The sequence below is a fragment of the Schistocerca piceifrons genome, chromosome 3, assembly GCF_021461385.2.
Source record: "Schistocerca piceifrons isolate TAMUIC-IGC-003096 chromosome 3, iqSchPice1.1, whole genome shotgun sequence".
Taxonomy (NCBI): domain Eukaryota; kingdom Metazoa; phylum Arthropoda; class Insecta; order Orthoptera; family Acrididae; genus Schistocerca; species Schistocerca piceifrons.
Genome location: NC_060140.1, coordinates 492081396 through 492098348, shown reverse-complemented (window position 1 = coordinate 492098348; position 16953 = coordinate 492081396). Strand labels below are relative to the sequence as shown.

General features: G+C 41.6%; 1 protein-coding gene across 1 annotated transcript in view; it reads left to right on the top strand.

The window, feature by feature from the left end:
* LOC124788768 (cuticle protein 38-like) overlaps positions 1-15883 on the top strand; it is a 66001-nt gene extending 50118 nt beyond the window's left edge. The window contains exons 4-5 of the mRNA XM_047256050.1: positions 5134-5337; positions 15818-15883. Coding sequence (XP_047112006.1) covers positions 5134-5337; positions 15818-15883 — 270 coding nt within the window. The remainder of the gene's footprint in view (positions 1-5133; positions 5338-15817) is intronic.
* Positions 15884-16953: the final 1070 nt, after the last annotated feature.

Genomic DNA, 16953 nt, shown 5'->3' with positions numbered 1-16953 from the left:
ATATAGCTGATCTTGTTAAGAGACTGCAGACAATTAGGTTGCGGCCTGCAGACAATTATTGTAAGTAACCAAAACTTGTGCACTACAGTCGATATGACGGAACATCGAATATCTAAAAGGCAACTGATTAATTTTCAGTCTATAATATCAATTGGACGCTCTGAGTATCAAAATAACGTCAACAAATCACAAGAAGCTTATATAAGAAAAAAGAAAGCTAATATAAGAGAAAAGAAAGAATTATATGACCACCCATCCAGTTATGCGTAGACTTTAGAATTGCTGAGGCATGCTCGTATCATTGTGGGCGATGTAGAATAGTGCAGCAACAATAGATTCAGTAGGAGGTATAGCTGTATTCAGTCGGCAAACCTCGTGTTATTCTGAGGATAACAGCAAAAATCAAGTAATATAAACTGGATGTTACTCACTTGTAACTTGAATTAACCTCTTTTATTTTATGTTTTTCTTTTAATGGATTCTTACTTTTTTAGTGTTTTGTTTTATTTCTGTAATAATATTACCAATGGTTGCTTTTGAGATAACGTATTAATATGTACATAATATAAAACATTGAACATTACCATAATTATTGAATATGTATGACGTAATTAGAGTTTCCAGATAATAGGTCTAAAATTCGTGGCAATAAATTATACTGAAAACTTACTAGTGTAATATCCATCTGTACTGATGTTATGTGTGCAGTGTACTTAATTCTCTCCGTTTAGCTGTTGATAGCCCAGGCAATGTCTCTTGGACCGCGTAAAGTCCACGTGAAGAGTACTCGGCAATGTAAGGTCCAAGCAAAGCGTCAGGGGCTGTTTATGGTCCAGGCTGAGCAGTGAGATGTTGCTGTTATTCAACTGAAAATATTGAATTGAATGATAAATATTATGATGGAGAAAAATTGATTACTAAAGATGCAAAAGTCCCCAAAATATTGCATGAATTGATACCTTCTAATGTTCTCGCAGAAGAACGAAGATATCACTACTGTTCAGCGCATCCACCACCGATACCATTCATCAGAATAGCAAACCTGATTAGTGCCTGTTGTAGGAAATTATGTCCTCATTAATTTTTTATGAGTGGTCACCTTCGGAAAACACATACATGGTGGCGCACGATAAGTCATCCGATTCAATTTTGATCCTACAAGTGTACTATTAGGGCAATAGCTTTCAAATTGAGCACTCAATTTCGTGCCCTTCATGAAAATTACGCCAAATATCGTTGCGAGTTCATCGCTTCCGTTGTGAGCCCGCCATTTCAGTTTGCCGCGATGACGAGCAAAGGATGGTTGACCGTCGCACAGAAGACGAAGATTGTGTTACTGTTCGAGGCAACGAACAGCGTTACACAGAGAAGGTTTCATGTTCATTTCGGTACACGGTGGGCTCCCAGCCCACAGACAATACGCAGATTACATCAAAAATTTAGTGGTACTAGATCTGGTTTGGAGTGTAAGCGGCCATATGCATGTACTGTATGTACGAGCGGCCACATGCACGTACTGTATGTGCGAAGCATTGAAGCAGTTCGAGTGACTTTGACTCGTAGTCCGAGTAACTGAAGAAGAAGAGCCAGTGCCAAGTTGGGAATTTCACGACTATCTGTACACGGAAATATTCAATCCGACCTTCGCCTGTATCCATACAAGATGACTGTGGCGCATAAGCTTACTGCGAGAGATAAGAAGCAGAGAGCGCAGTTTGCAAGGTGGGCAGTCGGAAAGACCAGGAGGCAGCGCTACACAACACATGGTTTTCTGACGAAGCTTATGTTTTACGTGAATGGTGATGTGAACAAACAGGACGTTCGATCCTGGTATATGAACCTCCGCGAATAATCCACACGGAAGACACCTACGGAGAGAAAGTGTGCGTGTGGGTCGCGATGTCAAGCCATGGAATCATCGGTCCGTTCTTCTTCGATGCTACACTATTTACACATGCGGTAAAACCAGATCTTTCGTCAACTCATCGCCTAATGTCTTCCATTGCAGACACAATGTTTCATGCAGGATGTAGCACGCCCCCATACTGCCAACGTTGTACTTGATTTCCTACACGAAAGACTTGGTCTTAGGGTATTGTCAAACAGATTTCCAGAAAGTTATACAGGAGGAGGAATGTGGACGCCCCACAGCCCGGACATTAACCCATGTGACTTCTTCTTTTCGGGGTTTCTTAAAGAGAAGGTGTATCACAGAAAACCCGAAAATGCAGTGCAACTTAGGGCCATCATTGTGTAGTTGTGCCGCGCCATTCCAAAAGGTTTGTGTCGGAGAGTAGTCACAAATGCGACTTGAAGAAATTGTAAATCAAAACGGCAGTCATATTGAACATGTGATTCATTAGGTTGTATTTTCAAGCTGTATTCTTTACTTCTACATCAATAAATTACAAATCTTGTCAGCAACAAATGTGTTATTCATGAAGCAAATCAGGAGCCTTATCGTGCCCCACCCTCGAGTTTTCGAGATAAAAGTGAAAAACTGAAAAATGGTGACAATATTAATGTTTTTTTGCATTGTCTATTGCGTAGCCAACCCCCAACATGGCAGTAAACATGTAATTCAGATTCAGCTCCCAAAAAAAGATATATAACGGCTGTCATAAGAGATTCCGCAGTTACCATTTGACTGGCCCGAAAGTAAGAAAACAAGAGTTGAAAGAGAAGTCAAGATAGATATTGTTCATCTCAGAAAACTGTTTTCATCGTTCCTAGATGAAGAATTTAGCATTTAAAACATGGCAGACGTTGAAGGAGGCTAGGTAATTTTATAAAAACCATTCTCTACCTTTTTTATGATATTAAAAAGTATCCCACTTGCTTGAGAATCCGTCCTGGTGTTCAAAAATATGACGGTTGATTCACGTTTTGAGAGAAGGTTCCGCAAAGCAATAGATAAGCCATAGAAACATTCAATGGCATTTGCACCTAAAGACAAAAAGTAAATGGAGAGAATAATCAAAGGAACAGAAAAGTAAATATGACATTGAGAGGTAATAATAGACAGAGAACACAAAAATGTGTGGAACTGATATACTGTACAAATATTAATAATCAAATCCTCGTCTCGCAGACCCTATGATTATTTACACAAAAACTTTCGTAGGGGAAGCAAACTTAAGATTAAAGCATGCACTTGACTGTGAGATGAATAGAGACAGAACACAAGTTCTCCTTGCACAATCCACCGTCCTAGTGCGACGACATCCCTTCCAATAGTAGATTAAAATGGTTAAAAAGAATACATGCAGTTGCATTTGCATTGCCTGGAATCAGCCTATGTACATCCAGATTTAAGTACTTCTTTCTTACGTTTATCTTTGTGAAGACATATTCTAACACAGCACTGTCAAAATATAAAGCACAGACCACAGCAGTACATTATTCCAGCCTGAGAGCTGGTCTAATGTAGCAGTTCACAAAACTCTAATCTCTAATGAACTGAGAGCTGAAAACTGACCAAGTGCTCCCAGGCAATGACAAACATAGCGATTAGTTGCTCGTTTCTGGGATGGAAGCAGCGCATAACCATTGGTTAACGCTGGTCCTCGGCTAGCCGCTCGAGGAGAAGCACGCCTGCGCTGAGTGGAGAGGCGTAGCCTTGTGATGTAAGGCGCTGATCGCTTGCCAACGTTGCGTCCACCGCTGCCACCGCGCCTGCAGTCCGCCTATAAAAGCGGGCCGCCCTAACCACTGAACACTGTCTTGTCCACTCAGACGTCGCCAACATGTTCAAGGTACGTATGATGCTGCTTGGCAACCAATGAGCTGCAACAACTGTTTGAAAAAGGACAGTAACGTCAGCAACACTGTGAGAAATCTCTGGGCGAATCAAGTGACAAACTGGAGACTATTTGTTTACAAGTGGAAAGGTTCAGAACAGACCAATTCTTAGAACAGAGAAAAAAATTTTAAAGCAATTCTGTAACAAATTCCGATCAATTTTGCTTATAACCTTCCGAGCAGAAAAGGGTATGGGTTAACCCTTTCGATCTTCCACCTCTCCAGCGCGGGTAGAAGAAATAGTGCCAGATATGTCAGTGCCAATTTCTTTAGCTCAGAGTTTCGAGTCTTTTTCTGCGTGTGAGCTATTTATTTTGTTACTTAGCTTTTCTGACTTACGGATTTTTAGTGCTAATCTATTCACAACTGGAAGACTTTTCGGTTTCACTTTACTTCAGGAATGTACCAAAAGCTAACCTCAAGATATGGTATCATTTAATGTGGCCTAACGTACATGCAATTTTGTAAATTTCATTCTCATTGTATGCTTATAATTTTAGGTTTCAGAGGTAAGGTTTCATCATAGTGCAAAATGGTCTAAAGTTAATGGTGTCACACGAAAGTATACTCCATTTAAATACGTATTTTAACGGACGTACTTTGTATATCATCTAATCGCAGGAGGTAACTCAGACTGGATAATTTGTCTTGGACAACAATTTCCATATCTTGTGCAATTTAATACAGAATAAAAAGCCACAGTGATGCTAGACGTCTTTTTCGAAGACGGCATTACAGGCTACTTCCATTTGCTGTGGAAATGGTTGTGGGATGCTCCTGGTACTCCAGACCACAAGAAACACTGTCATGTTTCTATGTCTTGCTACATAAGACTTTTGTGCCTAGAATGTCCTTACCGATCACTCAGCAGAATGACGCTTTGCTTCACTGGATTTACTACTCCAATTGATCTCGTGAAATTTCTGTTATCAATTTACAAATCTAAATTTTTCCACTGGACATCGAACTTTCAACCACATTCCTCGTTTTATTCTAACCATAGACAATGTGTCGATGACAATGAGGCAGTGTAAAAGAAGTTGTCATCTGCGGTAATTAAAGGTAAGGTATTTAAGAAAGACCCCTGATATATAACTATAGCAAAGCCTAGAGCAATTTTATAATAAGACTGATGGGTACAACACGTGTTAACAAAGTTACGTTTTCTTAGAATGGAGTGTAATGTGCTCTTAGCGACACAATATCCACTTTCCCTTCACACTCTGCTGACATTAGATAGTGTTAATAATCAATTTATATCAGTTATCACGTATTGTGTGCATTCTTGTTTGAGATGCTCTCTAGGACCCTTGTTGTTTCTCCTGCTTACAGCTTGCTCTGATGCTGGCTTTGGCCGCCTGCTGCGTGAGCGCCGCCCCCAAGGCCGGCCTCGCCCCCCTGGCCTATTCCGCCCCCCTGGTGGCCGCCGGCCCCGTGGCCTACGCCGCCCACGCGCCGGCCGTCGTGACGGCGCACAGCTCGCAGTACATCGCCCAGAACTTCAACGGACTCGCCGTGGCCGCCGCCGCCCCCGTCGTCGCCGCCGCCCCTGCCGTCGCTGCCGCGTACCACGCAGCTCCCGCCGTTTATTTCAGATAAACACTTACCTGCAACATCTTCATAAGGATAAATAAAGTCATTTTAATTGCAAGAGTCTTGTTCATGTTATTGCTTTTCTAAAGCTTCATTCATCCTACTTTCTGTACATTCTCTAGAACAAGTATCATTACTTCACAAGTTACTAAAAGTATGCCTGTTGAATGACATCATTATTATGCTACAATGATTTGTACATTTCTCTGTGTAAGTGGTACACCAGACTGATTTGCTATTCTGAAATGGTAATTACTGACAGAGAGGCTTGCCAGAATTTGTTGTTCTCGGGCAACAGTTTCAAAGAGAACAGGAATTAATCATCCGACAATCAAAACCAATTACAAAATGATTTAGACAAAATACATGTATGGTGCGAAAAGTGACAATAGACTCTAAATGATAAAAAGTGTGAAGTCCTTGATATATGGAACAAAAGAAAACCACTGAATTTCCTTTACATGATAAATCACACAAATGTAATGACTGTCATTTATCTAAATGCTTAGCGATCATAATTAGGAGTAACTTAAACTGGAACGATCACACAGACAGTGTTGAATGGAAAGCAAACCAGAGACTGCAATTTGTAGGCACAACACTTGGAAAATGCAACAAGCCTACTGAAGAGACTGCTTATACCACGCTTGTCGCCCTATTCTGGAGTACTGTTATACATTGTGGGATCTGCACCAGATGAGGCTGACGGAGGACATTGAAATAGTTCAAAGAAAGGCAGTTCGTATTGTATTATCACGAAACAGAGGAGGGATTGCCACAGGCATGATCCGTGATTTGGGATGGCAGTTCATTAAAACAAAGGCATATTTCGTTGCGGCAGGACCTTCTATTAAAAATTTCAACAGCCAACTTTCTCCTCCAGTTGCGATAATATTCTGGTGGCGCCCACCTACATAGGGAAAGATGATCATCATGAGAAAATAAGGGAAATCACAGCTCATACAGAACGATTTGAGTAGTCTTTTTCCCGCACGCCTTTCAAATGTGGAACGTTCGAAAAATTGTTTTAAGGTGGTTCGTTGAAACCTCTTCCAGGCGATTAGTTGTGAATTGTAGAGTTATCATGTAGATGTAGACGTAGATGAAAGAGAAACATTATAATGCTACTTAAAGAAATCTCAACGGACAAAACATTTTGCAATCCTTAAAACAGGACACATGCGCTTTGGAGCACTGTAGATAGTATAGAGTTAGTATTAATCATGTGACAATTCACAGCTGATGTAAGCCATAGCAGACAGTGTGTCGTTGACAGTCAGTGGTATAGTATCAGTGCAGTAAGACCATGAATGAAGTTGTCATGTTCGTAGCTGTGTCAACAAGGACTGTCCAAACGAAAGGCAAAAAATTTCTTAACTGCCGCCCACCTGGGGAGAAATAGCTGTCCTACGAGTCTGCACAGCCGCCAGAGGTGTCGTCACTTGATTTGTTGGGGTCGCCAGTGCAGCTGCGAATCGCTCCTTGGGGGAGACACTTGTATAGTGCCATTCGTACGTCTTTGCTCACACCTATATGTAGTGATAATCATGAAAAGTCTCTCAGAAAATAAATAAAGAAGGTTAAGTCATCACGTTAAAATAAATCATTACGTTTAGTGTTCTTAAAAAACTCTCCAACGTCGCTCAGCAGAAGTAGCAGTAACTGTTTTATTGTTATTGTTCTTGCTGTTGTTGTCGTGGTGAGGCTCGTTTGATGCAGCTTTCGACATTGCTCTATCCTGTCTAAGCCTCTTCATGTCTGCGAAGCTACTCCACCGTGGCTCCTCCTGAACAAACTTACAGCAGTCGAACTTTGGTTGCCCTCTACAATTTTTACCCATTGCACTTACCTCCATCATCAAACTATTACTTGATGTTTCAGGACATGTCTTATAAATCGATCCATTTTTTTAGTCAAGTACTGTCACAGCATTCTCATCTCCATTATTCTGTTCAGTACCTCTTTATTTGCAAGCCAACTACTCTCCTTTTCTGAACTATTTACGGTTTTCCAAATGTTGTGTCCCTTAAATGAAAACAACATACTACATGACCAGCTGTAAGCATGTCATTACACATATTAAACCTATGTATGTCAGTCAAACATGCTTGCCAGTTCATGTGGCTACAATTGAATCATATTTATAGCTACATAATATTTGAACCAGATCGTTTAATCTACAGACACTATGAGACATAAACGTGACAGGAGAAAAACGGATGATTCATAGTAACCTTAGGATATAATGGATTGCAATTCTAATTTTAAAGGCTGAAGTAGGAAAAAACATGTTTTGAATTTCTGTATCTCTAAAATTCTCCTATTCAGGGCCAGTATATGGAATTACCGTTCATCTTCCACCTCCGAAACGACAGAATTTAGTGGAAACTTAGAGTAAAGTTACTAGAAATGTAGTGGTTTAAAAATTAAGTTTTCTCAGCAGCAGTCCCTTAAAAATGTTTGGATTTTCATGTACACTTTTCTAGCATTCTAATTACGTCAGGAATTTCGCTTTTTCTGCAGTAGGGACGTTGCTTACGTTCTTACATACTTCGTATATGTTCTCATTTGCATAAGACATATCTCTTCCATAAAGGATTGACGAAAATAGTTAGATTCGAAAGAATAAAAAATGAATTCTGCACAGAAAAGACCACTTCAGCGGCATGTCCTTTATATATAGGCATGACCGGTTTCGCAGCATGTTAACTGCATCATCGGATTCAGTCCGTACAAACTGATTGACAAAAACCCATGTAAGGTAACAAGAAAACATAACTAAAACGAAAATTTGTGTACGGGATGAACATATCCACAAAATCAAGTCATGAACTAATCTAAAAAAGAGAATTGTATAACCCAGTATTCATAGCCAGCAAATTTTCGTTAAGTAGTGGACGTAAAAAATGAACTAACATGGAATGCTCCCGTGATAACTATAAAGAAGGAAACTAATAAAAAGAAATCCTAATAATAATCTATCACATACCTAGAAACTAATTAACACCACTCACCCGGAGTGACACTATCTGGTGATCTAACGGGGTTCATATATGTCAAATGATGATCAAATAATGAAAAGATTGAGCAACTAACGCTCCAACACTTGTCTAGCATGGATTAAAACAGTTATTCAGTGTAAAAGAGTAGTTAATTCCCTAAAAATATCTTTCCTAAAGCTATTTTAAAGCTTAGCATGCGAAAGACATGAAGTAAATAACGAGAATGAATATTATTTCTTACTTAAACAGCTCAATGGGCAGAAACCAACACATAGCGGGGGCAGATAGCAGAAGGCTGAACTTATCTACAGCAATGCGCTCACCGAATTGTGTAGCAAGCAGAACGCAGTTGCAGCAGCACCAGCTAGCGACATGGACAGAACAGTCATGCGCCGTCCGCATGCGCATCTGCGAATAACTAGACAAGAGAAATGATAGGTGAACTGATAAGAAGTCTAGATAATTTCTTAGAACGTGTCTTTTCCCTTTTTTAAGAAAATAAAAAAAGTAAATTCGTAAAAACTGTTATTAGTGCCAGTGTTGCAAAATATAGCTCAAGGAAAAGCATCGCGTTAATTGCTGCAGAAGATAGCAATTACTTAAAGGTTATAGAACATGATATGTAACGATATGCAAAGAACTAATATATGCTAGGGTGTAGATTAACGTGGTTCCCTGAACAAGAAACGAGCTTAATTAAATTTTAAGTAAAAAGCATGAAGCATCACTAACAAGACAAAGTATTCCAAAATAGCGCCAAAGCGAAGCTGGAATGAACCGACTGAGTCAAGATCATAGAGGCTGTTGGATGAAAGTGAATAACAAATTTTTGCCCTTAAAGTACCGAATCACCACATTAGGATGATACAACGTAATAAAACATAACACTACAAGAAAAGGCAGGGCGCAACTCACCATTGGCGTAAGCAGTCACTGAACGCTGATATAGTCTAAATTGCCCAATAAACCACGATGTCTGAGCTCAACATACCCATTGAAGGTACGTTCAGGGAACTTTTTCAGAGAACGCATAATCTCCATACCCTCAAGAATATACTGCTCTTATTTGACCTCTGTAGGACCTGAATATGGAAAAGGGTAGTTGCAGTTTGTGTACTAACAGGTGCAAACTTAAGGGCAATTCGAATTTCTCAGATCTACGTGCTCTTTAAATCGTAAGTCAAAATTGCTACCCGAAGTTGGAATTTTTCGTCTTTGTGCCTCTCCAGTGGAATCGTTGGTTGTGTAGGATCTCCTTGCCAGAGATGCTTGTGGTGCGAATGTGGACCGCGAGGCGGCTTGGCTCGGGTATCGAAGGAGTCTTGACTTGGCAGCGGCACAAGGAAGGTGGCGACGGCGCCCTATGCTGGGAGCAGTCCATGTATGTGCCGGAAAACCACTTGGCCGCATCTGGAGTGATAGCACCGCCTAGTTGTAGTTGGGAGCCATTGTTCAGGAAGATGTAATTTGATGAGGAACTATCCTTTTGCATGCACGAGCGTTTCGGTTGCACAGTACTTGTTTTGCCGAAAGAGATCAGCTGACACACGAGTACTGGATAATTCTACGTGGAGCTGAGTAACTTTATTATTGAGTACTTGCTCATCTGTATGTTACAGTTGTTTGTCTTGCAAAATTGTAATTGAGTTTTGCTCTTGTGAGGCGTCATTAGTTTCAGTTTTTCGTGACTGGCCATTTGCTTGTTTTAACAGTTCATGTTACAAGGATGTTAATGAATTTGCCCTGGTGAAAGGCCACTGTTTGTATGCATGTGTGGCACCAGTGGTAACTGATTTATGTATCAGGTCTTATCACGCAATTTCACGATGTGTGTAGTGCATCGCCAGGAAGTGTGCGGAAGACTGACGTGTGAAAAGAAATGTGAGTACAAGATTAAGACCCTTAAGAGTGTAGATGGCGTTATTTGTACTTACATTGTACGACTGCGCGGAAATGCTAATGACCTGCATATCGAAGCCCGTTATACACTTTATTCCTAGTTGACGTTTCTTGCTTAATGTCTTCATGGCGTTGCAGTTTTGGTGGTCAGCGGTGAAGCGACTTTAAAAAAAGATAATAAAAAAGAAGAATACATTGTGATTCTATCTCGACGCGTGTCAAAAGCATCGTGATTTGAAAGTTAATTTCTATAACGATATTTCAGTACTCTTGGAATACAGAACTATCACGATCGGATTTTGAACAATCACTCAATTTGGAATACAAGCAGTACAGAGATACGAGTTGGGTGCATGTTAAGATGTTGAACAATTTAATATGCGGCACAGTGTCTCGCAGAAGACCTGCGACCAAGAACTAAACTTGAGGGGAGTTATTACGTCACTGCTAAATTAGTCGCTAGCAATGAACGGACCACTTGTCGTTCACAATTTTTTTTGTATTGACGCGTTTTCGGCGCAGTCTACCTTCAGAACGTCTGCGAAGCCAGAAACCAAGTCTTAAGGGCAAGTATCATTTAGAAAAGGTCATCCACATCCAAACACATACTCCGAAACTCACCGATGTACTGCTACTATTCATTTCTTATCCTGTTCTACTCGGAGATAGAGCGAGGGAAGAACGACAGTCTATATGCCTCTGTATGAGCACTAATGTCTTGTATCTAATCTTCGTGGTCTTTACGCAAAATGTACGTTGGCGGCCATGTATTTTCATAATTTTTTACATATTAATAAGAAGGTCTTCTCAGCAACAATCCAAACGTATTTCATCTCAGAAATTGAATCTATGTCACAGAAAATCAATAGTGCTGAAAACATGGTGCAACTCTTACAGACAATCCCAGACGCATAGAAGAAGCACTGAATTTTAGCCAAGTAAAGGAACAAACTGACTTTACATACATAAAAATTAAAATAAACATAATTTCCTAAAATTTGATTTTATGACAGAGCGCGCTGAAAAGCAGCGATATTTTTGCCCTTCTGCAACAACGTAGAAAACGCCCACTCCGACCATCCACTGCTCGAAAAACTTACAAAATACTAACACAACCCCTACACAAAAAGAGGATTAAATTCCCTACAAGAGACGTGTATAACATTCTAATTTCACGTAAGAGGGTCGAGAGCAAAGCGAAAACTAGGAGAAATGCCTTCTGTGTCCTACAGCTAAGCGACCCCTTCGACCTGTCTGTATCTCATCGGCGCTATACTTTCGATGTATTAAGCTTAAAAGAGTTTGTTTTGAATGAATTGATGGGAAACCATGTTCTGACGAAAAGATTAACAAATTATATTTCTAAGATGACAGCGTACAGAAAGATAAACATGAAATCTGTATGCAATAAAGTCATTTGTCATGAAATGAGTGAATAACGAGCGCAAGACTCGTTCATCGGTTTGAGTAGGTTCTCCACCTGGAAAAAGAATAAGGAATTTTGTGATGGAATATTCATACAAAAGTCAGATAAGTCGCATAGTGACATTAGAAGCACTGCAAGTTGGGTTTACAGGACATTGCCAAGCATCAGGAAGAGGCTCACACTGCAAGACACAGTCCCTACTCGAGGTTAAGTGCACCGGTTTAACAGGCCACGGTCCATGGCCTAAACACCTGCATCGAGTCGGATGTGGTAACACACAAATCTACGAATGTGCAGAGGAAGACATCGCTGATCATGTCGAGTTACTGCAGACAATTAGACTGCGATCTGCAAACAACTATTGTAACTAACCAAAGCTTGTGCACTGCAGTCGGTATGATAGTATATCGAATAATTAAAGGCAACTGCTTAACTTTCAGTCTACAATATCAGTTTGATGCTCTGCATATCAGAATAACATCAACAGATCAGAATAACTGTATGCACTGAAGAGCGGAAGAAACAGGTACAGCTGCCTAATATCTTGTAGGGCCCCCGAGAGCAAGCAGAAGTGCTGCAACACGACGTAGTATGGACTCGACTAATGTCTGAAGTAGTACTGGAAGGAAATGACACCGTTAAACCTGTAGGGGTGTCCATAAATCCATTACAGTGTGATGGAGTGAAGACCTAATCTGAACAGCACGTTGCAAGGCTTTCCGCATATGTTCAATAATGTTCATGTCTGGGGAGTTTGGCTGCCAGGGGAAGTGTTTATACTCAGAAGAGTGGTCCTGGAGCCAATCTGTAGCATTTCTGGATGTGTATGTTGTCGCTGGAGTTGGCCAAGTCTATCGGATGCATAGTGGACACGAATGGCTGCAGGAGATCAGAGAGGATGCTTACGTATCTGTCACCTGTCAGAGTCGTATCTAAACGTATCAAGGGTCCCGTATAACTCCAACTGCATACGCCCCACACCATCACAGAGGCTCCACCATCTTAAACAGTCCCCTGCTGTCATGCAGGTTCCATGAATTCATGAGGTTGTCTCCATACGAGTGCACGTTCATCCGCTCGACACAATTTGAAACGAGACTCGCACGACCACTCAACATGTTTCCAGTCTTCAACAGTCCAATTTCGGTGTTGACAGGCCCAGTCGTGGCGTAAAGCCTTGTGTCGTGCAGTCATCAAGGGCACACGGGTGGGCCTTCAGCTCCGAAAGCCCATATCGGAGATGTTTCGTTCAATGGTTCGCACGCTGACACTTGTTGATGGTCCAGCACTGAAATTAGTAGCAAATTTTGGAAGGGTTGCACTTATGTCACGCTGAACGATTCTTTTCAGTCGTCGTTGGTCCTCTTCTTGCAGGACCTTTTTGCGGCAGCTGCGATCTTTGAGATTTCATTTTTTGCCGGATTCCTGATATTCGTGGTACACCCGTGAAATGGTCGTATGGGAAAATCCACACTTCATCGCTACGTCGGAGATGCTGCGTCCCGTCGCTCGTGTGCCGAGTATAACACCACGTTCAAACTCACTTAAATCTTGAGCACCTGCCATTGTAGGAGCAGTAACCGATCTAACAACTGCGCCAGACACTTTTTGTCTTATATAGGCGTTGCCGATCGCAGCACCGTATTCTGCCTGTTTACATATCTCTGTATTTGATTATGCATGCCAGTACAAGTTTCTTTGGCGCTTCAGTGTATGAGGAAAAACATAAATAACATGAAAAAAGAAAAGAAAGAATGCTGTGACCAGCCATACGGACATGCGTGGACTCTAGGATTGCAGAGGCATGCACATATCTGTGTGGACGATGTAGAATGGTGTAGGCTTAGAGGTGGGTATAGTTATAGTTATTAAGCAAACCTTGCTTTATTTAGAGGATGCCAATATCATACCTAGTAGTATAAGCTGGAAGTTAATTTGGAACTTCAGCTAATCCCTTTTATTCTATGTTTTTTATTGATTCTTACGTTTTAATGTCCTGTTCTACTTCTACGTATTACCGATGGTTGCTGTTAACGTAATTTATTACTATGTACATAATATAAAGCACTGAATGTTACCACGATTATTCAATGTGTACGACGTATTTAGAGTTTCCAGATAGTGGTGCTAAAATTCGTGGCGATAAACTGGACTGAAAAAGTGAACTGTCCATGCACGAAGAAATACCTGTACTGATGTTGTCACGTGCACGCGTGCAGTTTCCTCAATTTTCTCCATTTAGCTGTTGATGGCCCAGGCAATGTCTCTTGGGCCGTAGAAGGTCCACGTGAAGGGTACTGGGCAATGTAAGATTCAATCAAAGCGTCTGGGGCTATGGATGGTCCAGACCGAACAATGAGACGTTGCTGTTCTTCAACCGAAAAAATTGTAATTGAGTGATTAGTATTATGGTAGAGAAATATTGATTACTGAAGATGCACAATTCTGCAAAAATACTGCATAAATTGATACCGTCTGTCGCCTCAGCTGATTCGGACAGTGGTACTGCACGGGGCTTGTCCAAGTCGTCTTCGTCTTCCGTATCAAAATTGTTGTCGATGTTGAAGTAATGCTCCTCACATCGCTGGCACTGTTTCGTGCGCAGCAGTCCTGCACGCCTGCAAGCCTACACCCACATCGGCCTTGGCAGTCTGGTTTGTAGCTGGAAGAGATAAGTGGAAGAAGCTTGTCGGAAGCCGGAGGATTCGTTGTGGTATTTGGATACAACCAATTTTTTTTTTCAGCGTCAAACCTCACTAGTCTGGATCCAAGCAGTTTGAGATCCACTGCTGCACCTGATGGAGAACTCTGAATGTGTGTTTCTGAGCTGCAACTTCAATGGGAGGTAAGGAAGCATGTTTGCTGATATCTTGTAACCTGATGTCACATACTGCTTATACCTCGGCTTGTTGAATGTGTTAGTTGGGTGATACCACAATGAATGGTAATCAGATATTTTCCCCAGCAGCTGTTATTTCCTTTGGATGGGCTGAGGGATCAGTGAAGTTTGTAATGTATGATTCAAGATCCGTATTTTTGGTGAAGTATTTGAGTAATTTAATTCTGCCAGGGTTGAATAACTCAGACGCAGAGTCGCAACAGTTCATTGAGTGGAGGAAGATCATTTGTTTGGCAATACTTTTGAACACAGCACTTGCTGGATGGTAGAGGAGCTGAGGGGCTGTACCTCTTCCTGGATTGAGGAAATATACATTACAAGGACATTGGAGACCTATTATCATGATAAGAAGGTTAACACCTTCCCCACAATTGCGAAGTCTTGTGAGCCAAAGCCAGAGATTCCGCAGTACATACTATCAGTGTGTCAGTATCATCAGCTGCCTGAATAGAGGCGGTTCCACTTACATTGCACTTTGGCATCAGCATGGAGATTAGTCTATCCTTGTTTTTTCACATTCAACAGAAAATTTACGTGTACAATTGTTGGTGTCATGACGCTGCTAAATTATATCACCACAAACTGGTTTTTGCTCAACCTCTTCAAGCGCTACATTGACTTGGTTGGATTCTGTCCATCTGAGTACCCATCGAACACAAATGTCGCACTTTGGTTGTTCTTCCTTCTTACACACTGGATATAACAGTCGCAAATTTGTTCGAGGGTGTGCCCGTTCGACCATATGGGCGTTTGGCGTCATTGGCCGGGAGGCTCCTTATGGGGCAGGTCCGGCCGCCTTGGTGCAGGTCCTATTACATTAGACGCCACACTGGGCGACCTGCGCGCCGGATGGGGATAAAATGATGATGAAGACAACACAACACCCAGTCCCTGAGCGGAGAATATCCCCGACCCAGCAGGGAATCGAACCCGGGCCCGTAGGACGGCATCCGTCACGCTGACCACTCAGCTATCGAGGCGGACTCGACCATATAAATATGTGCAACATAGCCCCCATCAATCACATACTTGTATCAAGTACAGTGGGAACAGAACGGGTTGTTTCCCATTCCCACAACGAAATCCCCGGCTCTCGTGAACCTTCTTCATCTTATATTTTGAAAATGCAAGACAGACTACCAAGGTAGGTGCGGGTGTAGGCTGACAGGACTGTTTTGCACGAAACTGTGCCAGCAGTGTCAAGGGTCGTGCTCAAACATCGACGACAATGTTGATATGGAAGACTGTGACGATCTGGAGTAACCCACTGCAGTCCCACTGTCTGAAGCATCAGAGGCGACAGAAGACCTTACATCTGCACCTTCTAATGCCCAAGATACATTGTCTGGATCATCAACAGCTAAAAGGGGATAATAAAAAAAAGTGCACACATGATATCAGTGTAGGTATATCTTCATTCATTAGGGTAAATCCGGAAGAAACGCAGCATGCGTTATATGGGATGATCCATTGACCGCGACCGGGCCAAATATCTCACAAAATAAGGGTCAAACGAAAAAACTACAAAGAACGAAACTCGTCTAGTTTTAAGGGGGAAACCAGATGGCGCTATGGTTGGCCCGCTAGATGGCGCTGCCATAGGTCAAACGGATATCAACCGCGTAATTTTAAATAGGAACCCCCATTTTTTATTACATATTCGTGTAGTACGTAAAGAAATATGAATGTTTTAGTTGGACCACTTTTTTCGCTTTGTGACAGATGCCGCTGTAATAGTCACAAACACATGGCCCTCAATTTTAGACGAACAGTTGGTGACAGGTAGGTTTTTTAAATGAAAATACAGAACGGAGGTATCTTTGAAAATTTTAATTCGGTTGTTCCAATATGATACATGTACCTTTGTGAACTTATAATTTCTGAGAACGCATGCTGTTACAGCGTGATTACCTGTAAATACCACATTAATGCAATAAATGCTCAAAATGATGTCCGTCAATCTCAATGCATTTGGCAATACGAGTAACGACATTCCTCTCAACAGCGAGTAGTTCGCCTTCCGTCACGTTCGCACGTGCATTGACAATGCGCTAACGCATGTTGTCAGGCGTTGTCGGTGGATCACGGTAGCAAATATCCTTCAACTTTCCCCACAGAAGGAAATCCGGGGACGTCAGATCCGGTGAACGTGCGGGCTATGGTATGGTGCTTCGACGACCAATCCACCTGTCATAAAATATAATATTCAATATCGCTTCAACCGCACGCGAGCTGTGTGCTGGACACCCATCATGTTTTAAGTACAACGCCATTCTGTCATGCAGTGAAACATCTTGTAGTAACATCGGTAGAACATTACGTAGGAACTCAGA